This window comes from Anthonomus grandis, chromosome 12, assembly GCF_022605725.1.
Source record: "Anthonomus grandis grandis chromosome 12, icAntGran1.3, whole genome shotgun sequence".
NCBI lineage: Eukaryota > Metazoa > Arthropoda > Insecta > Coleoptera > Curculionidae > Anthonomus > Anthonomus grandis.
In genome coordinates this window covers 19,278,760-19,301,270 of record NC_065557.1, presented here as the reverse complement: position 1 = coordinate 19,301,270, position 22,511 = coordinate 19,278,760, and the positions used below count along the sequence as shown (strand labels likewise).

The 22,511-nt window shown below is 29.6% G+C and overlaps 1 protein-coding gene across 1 annotated transcript in view; it reads left to right on the top strand.

Annotated features, from left to right (window-relative positions):
- The first annotated feature begins 1,628 nt into the window (after positions 1–1,628).
- LOC126742983 (putative uncharacterized protein DDB_G0291812) overlaps positions 1,629–22,511 on the top strand; it is a 39,496-nt gene continuing 18,613 nt past the window's right edge. The window contains exon 1 of the mRNA XM_050449881.1: positions 1,629–2,093. Within this exon, the coding sequence (XP_050305838.1) occupies positions 1,995–2,093 (99 nt within the window). The 5' untranslated portion in view covers positions 1,629–1,994. The remainder of the gene's footprint in view (positions 2,094–22,511) is intronic.

The window sequence follows — 22,511 nt, the reverse complement described above, 5'->3', positions numbered from 1 at the left end:
AATTTTTTAAAGTATTAAATTCTTTTATAATAGGAGTTAAATCTTGAATTTGAATTGAGGACCAATTAATTTTGTTGTACCTAATTTGTATGGTAGTCCAGGATTATCACTTAGATCATGGAATTTTACTCCGCTTGTATTGATGTCGATAATTCCGATCCATCTGCAACAAGGGGCATTATTTTAACTTCGTTTATGTGAATAACTTCTTTTCTATTATTTGGATTTTGAATTTCAATTTTATTATTTTCTAATATTTGTGCTAATAAAAATGGACCTTTAAATCTTGGTATAAGTTCACCAAGTCTTTTTTCTTGTTTTTTATATACTTGACATCCTGCAGACTGCGCCAATTACGTGGTCGATAAGACGAAAACTATTTTTAAAAAATAATTTTACAAAGTAGTTTAACTATCAACTCTACCGAAAGGACTAACTCTAATCCTAATTTACATCTATTTATAATAGTGAATAAACAATAGAAAAATACTAAGGCTAGCTAAGCTAAATAAATGCATAATAAGTAGAATGGGTATACATAACTTACCATAGAAACGTTTGCAAGAATGGTGCGTTTAGAAAACCAAGAAATGCTGATAAAAGATGCAAAAACATTTTCGTTTACGTTCTTTTTCAGGTTGTTTTTTTAAGAACCACACTGCATTTTTAAAAACATGTACTTTTTCAGATTAAACAACTTAAAATGGAACTTCTCCGTTATTTGAATATCTAAAGCATCGCTGGTAAAAAGCACATATTAAGGTTCTTTTTAAATAAAATAAAACAGTGATTTCATTTTTATTTCTCCAAAATCCAAAACAAGAGTAAGTTTTCTTTAGTTAAATGGGAAAAATAAACAAGTTAAATGGGTTTTAAGGACTTCGTTTTAAGAGGTTATTAATCTTGTAAAATATTTATTAAATTATACCAAGTACTTCAAAAGTTATTTCAGAAAAACCAATTTCCAGCGGCGTCTTTAAGGAGGGGTATCTTCGAAGGGAGGGCCTATAGGACATTTTTTATAGGACAGTTCCATATTATTTTTTTATTTTCTACCTAAATCCGAGAGATTTCCCACAATTTCCGGGACACCCGGTATACACAATATATATTTTACCATTGCTGATTTATGTTCGAGTCTTAAGTACATAGTTAAGAATTTTTACTCCAACTATGTAAATGAGCAATTTGCACTAAACATTCATTAATTCATATTTTAAGAATATTAAAAGTTTGTACCATGTTACCAATTACTCAATGCAATTTCTTTTTGTTTTTTTTAGCTAGTCAATATTCAAATACATAACAACTATTAACATTTTTCTATAAAATATTTTAAATTATGGGAATTATTTATTACTTATTGACACCTGTGTTCGCCCTTTAGGAAGAAATGCATAACATATTTGTCTCTGATCACCCTGTACCTATTGTACATTCCACTATATGAATAAGATTTGTATACAGATATTTGAATAATTTCAAGAATGCGCTTGTTTCTCTCTCTAGCTGTTTAAGAACTACCTGGCCCTCTTTAGCGCGGTCACATACGCTATCCTTCTTCTTAACACAGCCAGGTATAGGTAAATCGCAGGTAAGAAAGAAGGAGAAATGCTCTCTAACCGTTCACTGTTCAGACTACCCGCAAGACGAGACTCGGAATTCTTCATGTTCATAACAATCCGTGAAGTCACCATTCGATTGTATAGTTCAACTGACGTGACGTGTTCAGCTTGGCTAATGTATTGTTATCAAACCATTTTTTAGTGTTAGTGTTAACAGCTTATTATTATTCTCTGGTCGATATCTAGTCGCCCGATGTTTCATGTTTGTGTAAAACGCATAATTTCTATGCCAACAGTCAGTCAGAATATACGGTTCGAAGGACCGTTGATATTGTTTTGATATCTGTACCTACATGTGCGCAGTGTTTTTAAACATTTTCCTTATAAAAAATAGTTTGTGACTGGCTTAGGATTATTATTGTACGAGAAATGAAGTACCATACTCTTGGATCTAGTAATTTAACATCTGAAAATAAAACCTCAGGGTTCACTTTGTATGCAGATCTTGGTTTATCAGAAAATGATCAGGTAAATATTCAATTTTATAAGTATACAACTATACTTATTCTAAAAAACCTAGAAGTTTAAAAGGATTTTAATTTGAATATCCTTAAATGAATTAAAAATAATTTTGAAAATGTATGAAAATACTGCCAAAGTAACACAAAAAGTCCAGAACACTTTTGCACTTTTTATGTTTTATTTTAAGTATATCGAGTATACATATTTTATTATAGTTGGAAACCAGCATCCAATGTATATTACTCAATCGAAAAAATAATTCATAAATTTTACAAAGACATCTTTACAAAATTGCACATACATTCTTTTAAAATCTATTTTTACCAAGTATATAACTATTATTAGCTACTGTTGCTGAAATAAAATATTACATAATATTAGTTAAGATGCTTTAGAGATAGATGGAATCAATCCTAAGATGCGCAAAGCTACTTTTGTGATCAGTGAAAAGTGTCAGTTAGAGGCAACTCCTCTTCTTAGAATAAAAAATCCGACTACTTCTAGTTTCTTAATAATCATTAGCATTTTATAAACTTTATCAAAGATTTTTGGAATGAGTTTTTATTTAATTAAATAATTGATTATTGCAATATAAGTAAATTTATTCCAGTTTTGGTTGGCGTTACTGATGAAATTATTAGAAGTCTAATTAAAATTTAAAAAAAAAACAGTACAGGTATGTACTAAGAATTATTGGTTTCAAAACTAATCATAAAAGCAAATCAATAAAAGAAATAAAAAAACACATTTTAGCTAAAGATAAAATAAATTAAACTAATTTGTGACATACACTTTTAGACATATAGATAAACAAATATTTTATATAAGAGTATATATAGATCAGTATGTATATGTAAGAATCGCCTTATTTAGTCAGAATAAAACCAAAGATATTATTATGCCTTTTCTCTTCGAATCAATAAGGTAATTTCTATTCCATTTATTCTGTGGTTTGGTAATTTTTTTATTTCAATTATTAATAAAGTAACCAGATTCTTTTGTATAAATGATGTTTTTTTTTCATTAGAATAAAAACAGCTGAAAAAAAAGATACACTGCCTCTTTCAGTCAATTGCTTAATATATACTATTTCATAAAAAAATTAAATATCTTGATTATTCTATAATTGATGAAAATAAAAGTAGCTGCGACTCAAACAACCGGTCTAATATGATATGTCATGCCAAAAATCAGAGTTCGACTTTAAAAGATCCTAAAATATTGAAATCAAGCCTAATTTACCTGAAAATTATATGGGTTAAAAATTAGTCTTTTAAGAATAAAGTAAAAAAAAGGTTACAAGCCATCAAGTGTACGTACAAAAAAGACAACATTAATTTTTTTGGTGAATTCTTAAAAACAATTAATATATATTTATTTTATTTCAGATTATATAAATCTTTGCAAAAACTTAGAGAAATTAATATAAAACGAAACAGTGAACAAAAATTTTATCTACAGCGAGGCCTACTTAAAAGGTCGCACCCCTATTTGTGACTCTCCTTGTATGTTTTGGGAAAAATGGTTGGAGAAGTCAATTTTGATATCAAAGAAGACGTCTTTTCAGAGCCACTATAATACAGGGCGATCCACAAATAAAGTATTAAGTTACACTTTAGGTTCTTAAATAAAAGTTCAAAGATATCAAAGGAGACGTCTTTTCAGAGCCACTATAATACAGGGCGATCCACAAATTAAGTATTAAGTTACACTTTAGGGTCTTAAATAAAAGTTCTAATTTTTTTAAATGTTTAGATTCTCCCTTCTCCAAGTTTTTAGTAACTTTTAAATAATAATGTTTTTACTTATCTTTAATCATTGTGGAACTATTTGAATTTATAACGAAACTGTAAAAATGTGGAAAAAAGATCCTAAAAATCAATATAGTTGCCATAGACGACTCTCTGAATTTAAAAAAAAAAAAGAAAAACAACTAAAGTTTGCGCGTACATTAAAGTTAAAGTAAAAATTAATTTACTACAAAGACGTATGTCAATGTGGTAATAAGTCGTGCCCATTTACCTTCATGCGATAATTTCTTTGTTTTTAAGATTTTGTTCGAATTTTGTTCCTCACCTTTTCAAGCATGTCTTGAGCTATTTATCTTTATTTAGCCGTAAACGGCTCCCGAAGATCTTGAATGGAATCTGGCTTCGTACTAAAAACTTTACTTTTAAAATGCCCCTAAAGAAAGTAATCTAAAATACTTTCTATTACTTAACTCCGGAGATGTCGATGCCACACTGAGATCTTGTCTGTTGATCCACCGATTCGGGAAATAGGTATCCAAAAACTGTTGTAAATGAATTACAATTAAAATAATTTTTTAGTATTTTGGTTATGTGTGGCTCAGTTATTTAGTATTTCATAAGTCAGTATTTTGTAACATGTCCAAGTATGTCTCGCCCGTCAAGTTTCCAGGAATAAAGAAAGGTCCTACAATATGATTTCCGATATTGCGAATGTACCTCTCAAAACAAATGTGGATTAGAGTCACTCCAATATCGGCAGTTATGTTTATTTACAGCACCATGTAAATAGAACGTACACTCATCCGAGAAATAAAAATATTAAATAACAGATTAGATTATACGTTCAGAGATTAGTTCGCAAAACTCTAACCTTCTATCAAAATCATGAGGCTGAAACCAAAAGCTCAGGGATAAGTTTTAGTAAAATTAATTATCTTTAAAAATTTTTTGTACTTTTAAGCGTGTATATCCTAAAGAAACAGCCAGTCTACAAGTGCTTTGGCTGTTGTCAAGTGCTACGTGTCCCAAAAACTCCTATTTCTCCGGCTTCCTAACTGGTCAATTTTATCAATGGCGATTACGGCAAATATTAAACTCAGCTCCTGGTTCTTTAAATTTTCTCATCAACTTACCCACATACTAATCGTTAATATTTTTGTCTAGATCTAATGCATTAAATAACCAGGCAGTAGCTCTTAGTGGAATGCTTCCATTTAGATAATACAGTTTTGTTATTGTACCCTGTCTTGAATTGAACACATCATTGTTCTATATTTATCATAGCTAGGTAGGTAACTTATCAATTTGAAATCAAAGACAAACGTTCGTACACCAACTGATCGTAAATATTCTTGCTGGTATCCATGGTTATTATTTTTTGCAATCCATTATTATAAGTATTAAGTTAGTGAAATATTATTAATCTACATATCTTCACAATAATAGAAGTACAATAGTATGAATATATTTTATTTAATAAACGTTACTAAAAACTTTATGGAGAATCTAAAAATTAAAGAGGAAATTTGGGTATTCCTTTAAAAATTTAAAATTTTTTGGAATTTTAAGATGGAAAGGCGTCTCCAAGAAATGAAAATTGACGTCCTCGAGCGTTTTTCCAATATATACCAGAAGAGTCACAAATATGGGTGCGAGTTTTTCGTTGGGCCACTGTGTGTATCTACTAAGAGTATATATTTTTGGATTAACATTATTTTGCCTTTATATATACTTTAGACTTCTCAATGCAAAATCATCATTTTCTATATAATGGAATTGATTTAATTTTTAAAGAGCATCGAAAATTCGATTCGACACATCAAATCTGCAAATCAAAAATGCAAATTTGAAGCCCGCTGCTGGGTAAGCATTCTTGGTTTTTGCATGCCTTTAAAAGACAACTGAACGCCTATAAAGAAAAAAATATTTATACTTTTCAACCTTATTGTCTCGGCAATAAAAAAAGTGCACCTGGGCTGTGGAATATTGATTTTTTAATAAGACGTTGCCCTTACTGTAAAAGGTGGACGAGAAATAACCAGGTATTGTGAGTTAAAATTTAAATACTACTTAAAAAAATATATACAAATAGAACGTCGTTTTAGTCAGGAACCTCATGTTTGAAAATGAACCGATTTCGCAGACCCCATTAATAATTGTTGAAAATGCCTTGAACAATTAAAAAAAAAAATGCTCCAAATTTATCAAGAAAAATGAACCTCATTTTGAGTACTAAGAAAAAATCCTACATAAATGCATTTAAATAAAATTTCGACCGTAGTTTTTCTGAATTAAACAATTAAGCATCTCAGGCGTGACCGGTCTAATTGCAAACGTTAGGCGTCTTCTTAGTTCCGTTAGGTTCAGGTTCAGTTTTGTATATAAAGCTTTTGTCATCTCCCCATAAGAAGATGTCTAATAGCATTTCATTGATTCTTGTCTCCTTATCCATCAATTTGGAAATATTCATATTTGTTGAGGTGTTGCTTGGTATTGATTTGATAATTTATCTCGCATCCAGTGAGTCGCTTATCACGCTTATGCTACGTGAAGAGGTGCACTAATCAGAATATAATTGTGTTCTAATTGGATCGCGTTGGCATCAAAATCATCTTCTATGCTTTTCGACTAAAAGTATGTTGATTTTGCTCAAAATTGGAAACATAATATGTAAATTGGATTTGTCACATTTTATCTGCCTCACATGCCAAGGCTCGTAACACTGCTTTTTCATTTTACTTATTATCTCTATGAGATAGAAATTGGTGAAATTTTTTATGCAGTCGTATTTTATCTTGCTAAGCAAATATCGGTAGAGATACCATTTTTTTCAATGTTCAATTACCGCAATTTGAGTCGAAAAAGGCTCTAAATGAGAACTTGGTGTGAGTATGTTGTAGCAAATTTCTTTAACCAAATGTTATTTCTGCAATAAATCTAAAAACAAATAATAGTTTTTAAACGCTATACACGGAATATGTCTCGAAGTTTCTAAGCTAACAAGTTCAAACATTAAACGATATACAGAGTATTATACTTATAATAAGGAAGTTTTGTAAAAATAAAGTATTGGCCATTACTCCACGACACACCCTTCGTATTTAAGCGTTTTTTCGCACACGCTTGCACTAAAAGGATTATTGTTTAGCCAATTTATACCATTTGACTGAAGTGCAAATATTAGATACAAAACAGTAGATCAATAGTATAATAAAAACCTTAAAATCACCTTTCTAACTATTTGGTATGTAAGTTTATTGCAACGAATTAGTTTAAGGGTGTGCTCGAGGACACTCGACATCGAGTGTTCTAAATATCTAGCACGGCACTGAGAAATTATTATAGATGGCGTGCCAACCAAACATTAAAAAACCAAATACATACCTACCTCATAAATATTTGTGACATAACTATTATGTATCTGGTATGCAACTCAAAAATGAACAATATGAACCTTAATCGTTCGGAATAATTGAATGGTCGACATTATCGTATGCTTATGACGTTTTATCTTTTGTTCAAATTAAGTCCAATAGATTCTACGTGTATAGGTTCCGTTATACTATTTAAAATACCGAGAAAGCTAATTTATCTTTTTGGTTTAAATTATCTTTTTCGTTTGAGTTTAAGACCTTATATATGAAGCAAAAACTTGTTTTACCATTTGATCTAAATACTTTATTTGAATTTGTACATGCTTTCATATAAAACTTGCACAGGCAAGTGAAGATTTTGTTAAAATACTTCTGGATTAATCATATTGCTGACATCATCGGGCCTGCTTCTTCAAAGCACAGTCTGCAATATACTCTGAAGAACAAGTTTCAGATGGTTAGCGAAATATTTTTGAATTCATTTTGTGTTGGTTCGTTATTGGTAGTCTCAGTCATTGACGGTTCGCTGATTATCCCATTGCTTTGATATTTGAGAAAATGAGAGAATACTCGTATAAAAGATTATATATTGAAAAACCTTCACATAGGAAACTTAATATTAATAAAAACTTTGACAAAAATGTTGACCTAATTATTAATAATAAAATACTATTCAAAGAATATGAAATATAAAATTTTAAAATTGGTTATTTGTCATTGAGATATTGTACCAAAACTTTACTACATCAAAATCTGGTAGTCTTTCTAATGTACCAACAAATCCATACACATCACTGTATATGGATTTGCCTGGAACTAACAAAATTTTAAAGATCAGTTCTTGTTTATGACTTATATTTGATCTACGATGGGAGAAAAGCTATGGTATTATTATTAAGTCATGGCATTCAAATCATTGTATATAGTGCGGCTCTTAATTGACTCCCCCTCCTCTTATTTTTAAAATGCGTTTATATAAAAATTTGAAATTTGGCACACATCATAAGCAACTTAAACACTACTTTTTGGTCCCCAGCTTATTTTGTCAACTTTAAAATGGCGACGGAATGCCATTTTGAAAAATAAAATTAAATAGAAAAGGGGATCATGCGATACATGGTTTGAAAGCTCTCACTGAATGCTGTTATGGTCCTAGAACAATAAGTCATTACTTCTACCCATAGCAAAATTACAGCCTTTCAAAACCTTCTTTTTCGCATTTTTATTTATTTTTATTTTCTTTACTACACCTGTTCGGGTTTAATTTGTTTGTAGGTATGTTGTTGTTTATAGAGTTTAAGTTGAAATTTGACAGGGGACATTTACTTAAATATGCTGGAAAATGCAGTAGAACCACTGATCCTTGAGATTATTAAAGACTATCCTCTTGAATTTGAGTTGGTTGAGTTTGGTTTTTCAACATGATGAGAATATTTGACTAATACTTACCTTAATTGGTGGATCGGTCGTCGAGGGCCTACCGAGTGGCCAGCCAGGTCGCCCGATCTTACACCTCTGGACTTTTTTTTATGGGGCTATTTGAAACAAAAAGTCTACTTTACCCAGACAGAATCTATCCTCGATCTACGTAAAAGAATAAATGATGCATGTTGCGATATTGATGTTGCCACTTTCCCAAAATATTCGTGAAGAGTTCTCTAATAGATTATTTTACTATCTTGAAGTTAATGCATATTTTCAACATCTTTTGTAGTGAAATAGTTACATTTTTGTGTTATCTAAAATTTAATTATTTTATGTGGAAATAAAAATGCAAAAACTAAGATTTTGAAAGGCTGCCATTTTGCTATGGGTAGAAGTAATGACTTAATATTCTAGGATCATAAAACATTAAGTGGGAGCTTTTAAATTTCAAACTATTTAGTTTTATTTTTCAAAATAAGCTAGGAACCAAAAAGTAGTATTTAAGTTGCTAATGGTGTGTGCCAAATTTTAAATTTTTATATAAACGCATTCAAAAGATAATAAGGGGAGGTACAATTAAGAGCACTGTACAATATCTAAGCACTCAAAGTAATTTCTTATATTTTTCACACATCTAATTTTTTTTTCAATTGTATTCCAGGTACTTTATTTTTCATATCTTCTAGGTGTTTAAATTAACCTTTTATTCATTTAAAGTCATGTTATGTTACTTTCTTTTTTTTGGGATGGTCATTAGCCCAGTAATCTACCTAAATGAAGGAACTGTCATGTACGTACACCATACTTTATATTTTTTACCATTTTAAATATGTAATGAATCAATAAATCAAATCAATCAATTTGATATCATATTGATCAAATCAATAAATGAAAACACAAACACTGCTGTGTGTGCGTGGGGACTATAACGTAACTTGGATTACTAATCCTATAGATAAGATATTTCTGAATAATTTCTAGATTGAAGTTTTTTAAAAACAAGAAAGAACAGAGGAGAGTGAAAATGGAAAATAGAGTGGAATTGTAGGAGAGGCGGATATAGTAAGCATGGAGGTATCGGTCAAGATGGTAATGGGTAATTAAGGAGTGGGAGTAGAAATTTTTAAGACCAAAAAAAAATGGTCTCAAGGAAGGGAAAGTGCGAAAGCAAGAAAGTTGGATTAGTAGAAGCTGAATGATAAGGAATAAAAGATGCTACAAGAAAGGAAGGGGGACTGATAGTAATTCCAAACGATGATAGAGATGTAAAAGTCATGCATATTGTTGATTAGATCTTTGCGAAGCCAGGAAGAGAGAAGTGGATATTAAGATTGGATAGGAAAGAATGAGAAAGACAAATGAGCGAGAGGACAAAAGGGTAATCAAAGCGGAATATAAAAAAATCTCATAAACATAGAAGGAGGGTGTAACTTAAAAGTAATAATGAATGGTAGGGGGAAACCAGAAAGTAGCCAGGCTAGTGGAGTCGCTGGTTTCTGATGATAATACTGATAATAAGTTAGGTTTACTTAACTTTTACTTGTTAGGTCATTATTATTTAAATAAATCCATTAAAAACTAAATATATAAGGTAAAAAAAGGCACAACTTAATTAGGAACAGTTATGTAAAGATATTAGATATAGGTAATGTGCAAATATATGTCTATACCTATACAGAAATAGCTTATCAAAAACGTACCGCAAGGCTTATAGGGTGAGAAAGAACTTGAAATTTTTCTATTCTTTTGGAAAATATGGAGCTCTGCAATAACAACAATACTTTGATAACCAATGCACAAAACGATTTCACTTTACTTCAAACTTACCGTATTAGTCAAGTAAATACTCAAGCTGCTGTTCGCCAACCTCCATACAGTGATAAAGATTATCTTTAAACCGTAGTCGTATATTCTGAATCATTTACGAGGTCCTTTCGCGACAAACGATGGTGATTCATGTAGAGTACTGTAAACTTTGTATTTTTTATGTGCCCTAACAACAAAAAATCCAATGGACTTTAGCCTGGTGACTAAGGGGGCCATTCAAATGAACGCCTTTTTCCAATCTAACATCCTAGTGTGTGCATGACTAATACGGAGAAGTTGTTAAATTTTCAGGAAAAGAAGACCTATAATGGAATTTTCAAAGATAGCAGTTTATACATTGAACTTGGTTCTGGTATTCAGAAATAACAATTACAAAATCATTCAAGAAGAAACCACACTTTAATCAAAACATACATTAAATAGAGAATTACCGTCAATCAAATAGCGATGATCAAAGTCGTCTTCATTTAGCTCTTGCACTCGCCGAATCTTATAAAACTTGTATTTATTTAATAGACTTGTATTATCCATCGCAATTTGATTTAAAATTCCTATCTCCATTGATTCATTTAGTACGGGTTTTATAAACTACCTTATTTTATTATGAACGGAAGCTGTTTCACGAAATATTGCCACCAATTCGCGAACAATTTTTCCAGAAACATGTTTGTCAGCATGCCGTTGGTTAAACTTCGCGATCCGATTTCCACATTCATTGTTTTAAAGAAAAATTATTGCTACTCTTTTGGCAATTGAGTACATCATAACTAATAAGGTTCAACAACTAACTTTAAAACACTTCAATTATAAGTCACAAAATAACTTACTGGTCTATCTATGTGAAGCATGAATTCAAGAATTGTTTACTCACAAAAAGAGCCTAAATTATTTCAGAACAAAATTTGGGGAGTGACACCCCTAAAGGTGTCTGTCGTCTGTGTTTTTTGCGTCAAGACTTCTTCTCTTAGAAACCAACTTGACCTGTTTTTGAATCTTGCCGACACGTTTTTTCTCTCCCTGTAGTGCCTTGCGGTACGTTTTCAATGGGTCACCCTATACAGAGCTTTTCTTTAATGTCTCTCCCCCTCTTTATTTTTTGAACGGATTAATTCAAAATATAGAAACTTGAGGTAATGCAATTGATGAATCAATACTATGTTTTAAAGCAAAATTGATAGATGAAAAATTCAAGATGGCTGCTGGGCGTCATCTTGAAAAAAACAATTAAATGGAAAGGGTGGTCTTGTGGCACATCATTTTGAAGCTCCTGACGAGTACCCTAAAATAAAAATTCAATATCTTTACCTACTACAAAATGGTGGTACATTTAATAATTACTTGAATACCAAAACACTGACATGCATATCTCTACAAATAATTGTTATGTTCTTCCGTATCCACAGCGACAGTGATATTTTGATAAAAGTTTGTTTTGGTTTTTTTGTTGACAGTGACAAAAATATCAGTACGAAAGCAAATATCATTGTGCAGTTAACATATTCTTATTTAGTTTTCGGTTTTAGTGGTAGTAGTTTAAAATGGTCAATTCTCGTCCATTGGAAGAAAAAATCGAAACGATTTTTATTTACGGTGCGACGCGAACTTTCACTAAACCGAAAGGATTTTCAACGATCGTTTCCCAAATCGTCCTATTTGTAGAAAATATTTACGGGAACTCGTATCTAAATTTACAACTACTGGTAGTGTAAACAACAAAAAGCCCCCAGGACCTCCATCCATTTCGGAAGAAAAGCAAGTTCAAATAATTGGTGAGATGATAGTTAATCCTCAATAATCAACTTCCTCTGTCGCGAATGAATATGAGGTTTGTCCTTCTACTATATGGAGACTTTTGAAAAGGAATAAGTATCATCCGTACCAAATCCAAATGGTACACCAGTTAACTGAAGATGACCCTGATCGAAGAATAGAATTCTGCGAAACTATGACGGAAACCATGGCACGGCATTCCTATCTCCGTAATATTTGTTTTAGTGATGAATGTACATTTTTTCTCAACGGTAATGTTCATAGACAAAATTGTCGTTATTGGCGTGACACTAATCCTCATGTCTTACGGAAAACTCATACTCAATATCCAGAAAAAATAAACGTTTGGACAGGGATATTGAGAAACCATATTGTGGGGCTAGAGACCCATTCATCGAACAAAATTTAACAGGGGAACTGTATTTGGATATGCTGGAAAATACTATTGACCCTCGAAATTGCCGAAACGAATCCTAATGAATTCGATATGGATATTGTATTCCAGCAAGATGGAGCTCCACCATACTACTTCAGATAAGTTCGGAACTATTGAGATAACAATTTCCCCAGTCGTTGGATTGACCCTCGAGCACCTGTGGAATGGCCAGCTTGCTCGCCAGATTTGACACCTATAGACTTTTTTTATGGGGCTATTTGAAGCAAAAGGTGTACGAAACTGAACCTGCTTCAGTATTGGATTTACGACAGACAATAACAAATATTTGTAGAAGTATCGGAGTTAATGTATTTGAAAATGTTCGGTATGAAATTTCGGACCGACTGTTCTTGTGTCAAGAAGTTCAAGGCAACCATTTTCAGCACCTTCTCAATTAAACTCAATGTATTTATTCGATATATCAAGTTAAATGTTAAAGTATTCAGTTAATGTATTAAATGTACGACCATTTTATAGTAGGTAAAGACATTGAATTTATATTCTAGGGTTATAAAGTACTCGTCAGGAGCTTCAAAATGATATGCCACAAGACCACCCTTTCTATTTAATTTTTTTTTTCCAAGACGGCGCCCAGAAGCCATCTTGAAATTTTCATTTGTCAATTTTACTTTAAAACATAGTATTCATTCATCAATTGCATTACCCCAAGTTTTAATATTTTAAATTGATTCGTTCAAAAAATAAAGAGGAGGGGACATTAAAGAATAGCACTCTATATTGGACTTTTATTGTCAAAAGTCATCTTATGACTTCTGTTCTTCTTTTCTTTAATATTGTGACTTAAAAGTTAGGCGAGTTATTATCTTATTTACAGTATCAGTAATCCAGAAGTTTTCTGGTTAAAACAGAAAGGTCGACACTTACTATTATTTGTGTTTGTGCTAAAAAACATCACTCGAAAGTTTTGTCAATTTTAAATTTGGAAGCATTAATTAAATAGTGAAACATGCAAGCAAGATATTAGATTGCTTGAGATAAGTAAGCAGAAAATCTATGGATGGTATTAAACATTGATATGTAAGACATTAATGATCGATTATCAATGTACGTATCGAGTTCTGTAAGCATATTTATACTACTTCTATAATATGCAGAGTACTCCATATTATGCCCTACGAAACTTTTGAATTACATTATGAAGCTTGAGACTGCGTATTAAAAGACTGAATTTAATGTCTTTAAAATCTTTCTTAAGGAATACTTTGAGATACACTATTGCTTTGTATTTATCGTTACTAGATACTTATAAGGAAAGTATTATTTACATTTTTATCTCGTAAACACTTTCCGGTATGATGACAAATTAATTGTTTTATTAAACCAAGCGTTATATATGCTTTCAGAACAGTAAACAACTGTCGACGACAAATATCCTAAAAAGTCACAGATTGTAAATCACCTTATTTTTTATTTTAGTCTTGTACAGGGCAAACTCGTGGTCATTTACCATATTACATACACGATTCAGCCAATGACACACGTATTGTTTGAGGAGCACGACCTAGCCGTCTTGCCATTGAATTTTATGAAAGTATTTCAAGGAAAGAATATATTTCAGTTATTTTGATTGATATATTATAAAAGGTATTTTGATTTATGGCTAAAATGCAAATTACTTACGGAAATTGGTCCTCAAGGTTAGTGCTAGTACGGAATAATGATTGAAGGGTAAATAAAAAATACTAAAAACAAATTCTATTATATAAAAAAATAGCAAATATTTTTGACCCATATATTATCGTTGATTGTTAGTGTAGTAGAAAAACATATTATTTATTGATCAATAACGGTTTAAAACAATTTTTAAGCCTTAAATGGCGAAAGCGATAACTAGATTGCGGTAAACAATGTACGTGGGTGAATTATAGTTCATTATACTAAAAATAACAATAAAAATAAAACAATAGCAAAAATGTAAAAAAAATATTATATCAGTTTCAACTGTAGATATCTATTAAAATTAAACTAAGAATATTTTTGTTTAAATATATAGATATTTTTACTATTTTGTAGAAAATTTCCAAGTTAGTGTATATTAAAATGTTATTACATGTTATAAGCATTTTTTTGCCAAAATCGCTTCTAAATAGGTATTGCCTTATATACATTTTATTTACAGATTTATATTTTTGTCTTTTACATATTAATATCTAAATTGTTAGCTAGACTGATAAAACAATTTATTAAAATTTTTTATTACAATTAAATCTTATAATGTTAAAGAGCATAAACTCTATAGAGAAAATTTTAAATTAAATGAATTTATAACTAAGAAATAAGATATAAGTTTTAAGTTTTTCTATATGATTTATCCAACTTAAGTTTCCACTCAAATAATAACCTTATAATTTTACTGTTTTAGGTGTAGTTTTTAAAATGTAACTGCTAAGATCTTTAAAGTATGTAATGTAGTAGTATCATGAGCAGATAATTGTAATGTTGACGTTTATTTTATATATAGTAAAAATCATGTTGGGCCAATAATGATTTCTTGAGATACCCACATAATACACTCTAGCTACAACAATACTTTTAAATTTTGACAAATATTATTAAAAAGAAAACATATAAATCTGTATAATTTTATTGACTAACCTTTGACTTGTTAAATCCACAAAATATATTATATGAAACGTGTTCTTGTGACCCAGTATTTTACTTAGTCTTCAGTTGTGTTGGATTTGAAGGTAAATAAAACTAAGGAGCAGAAGTATTAATGTTCAGCCTATGTGAGAAATGTGAGTTAATGAGATTATAACATAGATATTGTTGGTTCAAATAATAATAATTAATATTATTGCATCTATCGACTTATATTTTTATATTATTTAAACAAAATATATACGTGCATTAACAATTAATTTGATAAATCTATGTTTTACCAAAAAATAATTTAAGATTATGCTGGTAATACTGCTGGATATGTGAAGCTAATATAGAGAGATGGCTGTATTAGAGGACCAGGTTATAGGTTCTATCTCACGGTGGAATAGGGCAACTTGCGCATGCTTGAGCGATTAATAATCCTAGCTTTGAGATGGAAGATGAGTATAAGTAAAGGAAACTCTCAACTTAATAAATATACCTGCACTGCTAATGCATATGGCCCCGATACCCAAAAATGACCACTGCCTGGTGGCCGCCATTTTTATAGTGGTTGTGTCCTTTTGATGTTGGTCACTCTGAACATTTTTAGTGTTGCCAACAAAAAATATATTAAATAACGGTAATGAAGTTGACGACGCTGACGTTTGACGTGTGAGTATAGCGGATTGCCTAGTTTTTGGCGATTTGTAAACGACGCTTGGGTATGGGTTTATCATCTGGAACAGGCGATGTATCTTCCTCCTTATTTAATACGTGAATAATGGTATTACCATCTTTATTTAAAAGTATTTGGTTCACTGTTTCTCAAAACCGAATTATTGTGAATTGTCTGTCTTTGTTGTTTATGATAGAATAATATATAGAGTTGTTGATAGAATAATATATTTTTACTATATAAACCCTTGCTAATTACAAACCCTCATAAAATCATCTATATTTTTATTTTTATAGATGGTTGTACCTATTAATATGGAAACACTGTACATGGAAGGAAAGTAAAACTCATAAAAATAGAAAGAAAATAAAAATGTTTTTAACTAAAGTTGTTAAGTAAATACAAGCAAAAATTTAAATGAAGATCATCATTTTCATGGTATTAGGATTTATAAGATTCAAGTTTAAGGTTAGATTTATAAGATTCAAGATTATCAGAATAATAAAACGAATATTTTAAAGTACATCCATCTATTCCAAGTTGATTGAAACCTTGTCTCATTTTAGGCGAGGATTACTTTCTTTCATTAATGTTAACGAAATTCTTAAAGAAGTACAAAAAAAATCACAGATCTAACGCAACTATCTTAAATTCTTACCTATATGTAACTTTCTATTTTGTATTTTTGTAAACATAACCTCCCAAAAACCTTAATTGTTTTGTTTCCCTACAATTGGCACAACTAAAATTTGTCAGAGTGACCAACATCGAAAGGACACAATCACGCAAAATGGCGGCCACCAAGTAGTGGTCATTTACTTTTCATTGAATTGGCAGTCCAGGTATATTTATTAAGTTCGTGTTTAAAATTAATAATTTATTTAGGTGGTCAATTTAATCTTAATTTAATTCTAGAAGAAAGTCTGGCATGAAAAAAAGCTCAAAAGAAAGCAAAAAAGGATACTGCAATATCACTCATTGCATTTTCCACTGTGAAATATACTTAAATATATTATGTTTGTTAATGCTTTCTCTCTTTCTTGGCTTCAATATTTGCTTAAACTGATTATAAGATTTTATCAGTATTGAGTATATGCATTCTATGTTTAACGTTATAAATTGTTTTTGGGAAAAGCGACACCACTTCAAATTAAAGAGAACAAGATTTTTGCCATTAAAAGAAAGAATCCACTCCAAAGTTTAAATAATCTTATCAGGAAAACCGTCATTAGCTTATTATATATTAGTAATTCCAAGTTCCAAAAGATAGCGGAAGTATCGTTTTGTAAGGTAAACGAATTATCGCTAATAGCAAGTAGCAACTCAGTAGTGATGTAGCATCGCTTAGGAATATGTCGACTCGTTTTACCAAAAGCGACACAAAAAAAGCGATTTTTTTATTTGAAAGGCTAAGCGTGATTTTTACGCTTTAATTTAATTAAAAATTAATAAAAATTAAAAAAAAATATCTTAAGATTACAAAAAACTCCAATTAAAGAATGTTCGAACATCATCCACCCTTCCACGAACTAATAACTCAAAAAATAAAAATCTCTAAAAATAAAATGGATAAATATATAATAAAATACACATATCAAGGTATATTTATCTTGATCTGGTATACATTTCTTGATTTATATTAATGCAACAAAAAAATTTTAGGTGTTAAGTGAAATATAATATTTAAGCCAAACATCCTGTATATTAAAATCTTAGTATAATTACCAAAAATATAACAGGTTTATTATTTAATGGGCGTAAATAACGACGCAATTATGTTAGGTAATCAGCTTTATTTCAAAATATAGTTAAATCTTGAACATATTGTTAAGTATTATATTTTAACACAGCGAAGCAAAAAAATATTTAATAATATTTATAAAATAGATAAGATTGTTTCTCGACTATAATAAGTTTAATTTCTGTAAAAAATTCTAGATTTCTAAGCATGATTAGGTATTTACTTAAATAACATTTAGTCTGGACCTATAACTGAGTTTTTCAGAATTGGCCTGAACGCTAATCATATTTTAAATTACAAAATAACATAATTTACATTTGCTTAACTACAGATTTTTCGGATGAGTATTATGGATATTTTTCTATAAGAATAACGCAGCTCCAAGATTTTAGAAAAGAGTTTATTTATTTTTCATTTTTTTTTATTACTGGTTATGAGTTATTAAAATGTTTTTTTAGCACAAGTAAGTAATTTTCATTTAAACGAATCTTATTCAAAGAAGTTCGCCTGCTCTTTTTTTAGGATTTTATTCGTTTAAGACCATCGTCAAGATTTGAAAATTTAGAAGTACCAATCAATAAATCTTCGTCATAAAGTTATCTAAATCCAAAATGTGAGTGTTTAAATTTAAATATCCTCTTTATTAATAATAAAGATTATTATAATATTTGACCATGTTTAAGCAATCTAAATGAAAAGTAATTTGCCCAGGAATAAGATGCTCTAAAATTAATAAGGATGATTTTCATTCATTCATAATAGCTTTATTAAAAATTCACATAATTGGTACCTACAATAATAAACTTCTAATAATAACAATGCTATAGAAAGCAAAGAAATCACTACTAAGGCAACACAACTACCAGCGCTTCAACTGTAGCTCTTTCAACTTTCAATTAAAATTATTTAAATAAATATTATGAAAAATTATAATTAAAATGCTTTTACAATGCTTACATCTAGAAATAGACAAGAAAAATATTATTTATATTAAATTAATTGAGCAAACAAAGATTTATAATAACTTTACTCTTATATAAAAATAGTAAACATTATTTGATATACTTGTTTTACTTACTTATTTGTTCTTTTTTTTTCTTTAGCACAAGTAACTAGTAAATTTTTATGGAAAGCAACTCTTAAGGTAACTAAAATCAAGTAATTTTATATGGGTTTTACAAAGTTGTTTAAATTTTGATTTTTGATTAGTAATTATCCTTATTTCTTATGGTAAGGTATTAAACATTTTTGAAGCCATGTATATTATACACTTTTGTGAAATTCTTTTTTTTTGGTATTTTAGCGACTTTTTGTGATATTTGTCGAGTTTGGCACTGATTTAAACTTATTTCATTAATGATTTTTGGGGTATTTATATATGTATAATAGTATTTGATAAGCATATAATTGGCGCAAATTATGTTTGATAAAAACGGGTCTTTGTTCAAAATTCTAATCTTAATATATCAATTTTACAGTACTTCCAGACCGTCTAATAATATATCATAGCTGCTACCCCAGGCGATTATTCCATACATTCAAAAATCGCATGGTACACCGTTCTAAGATTTGCTAGGATTGATATAGGTTTCAACTTTTTAAGAATGAAATTTTTTTTCTAAATTTAATAGCTAGTTGTTCAGTTTGTTGTTTGAACTTTAGTTGACTATCTAGAGTTATGCCTTAATATTTAACGGTTTCAACAACTTCAATCTTTAAAGAGCAGTTGCAATCATGAATTGATATGTTTTCAAAAGTTGGCCTTGACCTTATATCAATAAAGAACGGAAGACATTTTGTTTTGGCACAGTTTAGGCTTAAAGCGTTATTATCTAATCATTTTTTTATTAATCTCAAAGCATCCTCACATTTATTTTTTACCTCTTTCCAAGAACTTACTTTCACAAAAACCCCCATGTCATCGGCAAATGTTTTATATAAATTAAAAATAGAATTAGGACCCAACACTGTTCCTTATTTAACCCCGCATTCTACTAGGTTTTTAGAACTCGTGTGTCTTCCAACAGTTACTCTTTGTGTTCGACCTGTAAGGTAGTTTTTTAGCTGTTTAAATGTCACCCCCCTAAAACCCAATGACTAAAGTTTTTTTAACGAGAGTAAGGTCGACGGTGTCAAATGCTTTCTTTAGGTCATTATTGTAGTTTTTCGTATATCTTAGAAAATGAAGACAAAAGTGAGAAAAGACGGTAGTTTGTAGCCAGTTGCTTAGCCGCTTCCTTAAAAATCGGCTTAATATTTTCGGCCTTAAGAAGATCTGAACTACGCCGGTCTCAAATGATTTATTAAATATATACAGCAATGGTTTCACTATTAGGGGGTAAATATTTTTAATTAAGAGACGTGTTATATTATCTTACCCCGGTGCTTTATTTGCATTTAAATCTTTAATGGTTCTTAATATTCAAGCTCGTTGATAGGGTATAAAACAAACACTGACCTATATTTCCTATCAAAATTCTTCAAATAGTCATCTTGGTTTGGTACGTTCAATTGTTTCGCCACATTTTTTCCAAAGCCAAAAAATACCCATTTAAATAGTTAGCTTTTGCATTATAATCTTTTAAAGATTTTCCTAACTCATCCTGGAGTTCTCTTATTTGATTTTCTGATGTTTTTTGCTCTTATGGCTTCCTTAATGGTGTTCCACATCTTTTTTGGAACTTTTTTGTATTTTTCTCTTTTATTATAAAGTCCATATTTAAATGTAAAACCGTGTCAAAAGATTTACAATGTTCCTTCTATTTTCGGTATTATGCAAAAAAATACAAAAACTTACAAAATTCTTTTTGCTGTTCTAAAGATTATTAATATTATTATTATAATATACATTTTGGCTTAACAATAATTTCTAAAATAAAACATAATTTTTTTCGTATAAGAAAATATTATCGATATTAAAATTGAACTTAAGTTTTAGGACAAACATCAAAAGCTTTTTTTCTAAATAAAAGTGTAACGAAAAATAATATCTCTTAGGCGCGTTTGACATATTTAATAATATCTCTTCTAAAGTCGTACTTTATTACACCTATTTATTTATTAAATTTTCATCTTCTTTGTATTTTCTTCTTTATTAATAATATTTTTATTTAAATGGCTGGACATCATATTAGATTCTAGCAATCAGTCTCGTTTTAGTTTGATTTAAAGAAAATCTTTAATAAACATATAATAATCATTAGTAAATTATACTTTATTAGATTTATATATTGAATTAAAATTATAAGCGCAGAATAAAATGAATGAGTTGTTTAAGTAAAGGTACTTAATTTTACGTTCATACATCTGCTCTGATTTTTTATAGGCTGCTCAAATTATTTTCCTATTTAAAAAAATGTAGATCAAATTTAAAATTCTAGTTAGTTCATAAGTTTAATTATTTAAAAATAAATTTACTTAATATTTTATGGACGTTGATATTGAGTGTTGCTTTTTGCGGCTTTAAAGTAAACCAATATTTATTTTGTAAATTTCGATAACATTTTTTGTTATATTAGGACTGCGATATAAGATACTAAAAGTAGAATAAATTATATGTTTAAAAAAAATAAGGCTTCGCTTTTTAATTTTTAGTTGTGGTCTATAACGGTTTCCTATTTAATGTAAGCGTTTTAAAGCAATTAAATTTATGATGTAGAATTTTTCGAATGTTGTGCGATTTTATAGGTAAGAGTGCCGAAAACCCAATTTTTTAAGGGTCTTTCTTATAAAAAAAATCTTTACAAATACTTTTGTTTTTTTTTTTGTAAAATATAATTTGTTATACAGAGTGTCCAAAAAGTTAAGAATTAATATTTTTTGGTAGTTAAGGGAAGGGTACTCCGTTTCTACATCCTAACTTTTATCCTTATTTGATTGTACAAAATTGTTTTAAAATATTGGTTTTCACTAAATTTAAAATATTTTTAAAAAGTTTGAAATAGAATTAGGCAATGTAGCCAATTGTTGAGTTTTATCTTTTGTACACTGTAAGCAACACTATAACAACCATCATGTTTGCATTTGCCTAACCTAAATAGGCTTCGTGTACTTCCCATAAGACCCATAGGTGGAAAAGAAAAAGACATATTATTCTTCAATGAAGTATATGCATCACGCTTATATTTCAAAACTGAATTAATTTTAAAGTCGATTTTAAAACTAATTCTCTAACTTCAAAATAAATGTGTGTTCTTCCAGTGCTTCTTCCCGATGCTTCTGACGTGACTGGGTAAATGTCTTATTTTAGACTCCATGTGCAAAGAGACATTTTCTCCATGGAGTCATCATAAACAATACTTAAATCTTGAATCCACAACTTAATCTAATTTAAAATTATAATCGTGTAACTCACACGCCTTGTAGACGCTAACATTTGTATTGCGGAATTGTGGTACTGAACCTTTAACGCAATGACTATTTAAAATATATCCATATATGAATATGATTTTTGGGATTAATATAACTTAAAGTTCATTGTGCTTATAAATAGTTTCGGTGTAAGAAAACTAATTTTTGCTTAGCTATTCTCATTGCTTCTAATAATTAAAAAATGTACTTAAGTTAAACATAATCCAAGATACAGACATATCAACTAAAATGGATTATAACTATGCTTCTGAAATTAAATATGGTTTTTATGGTTATCGGAATACCTTTGCTCTTTTTATCGTTTAAAGGAGTCGCAAATTTAATACTCTGAACATTCTTTGCGAGTATTAAACTTAATGTGATACATTTTGCAAGTACATATATTGAGAAAGTCTCCGTTGGTACCCTACAAAGAGTAAAAGTGAATACCGAACCCAGTCTACAAA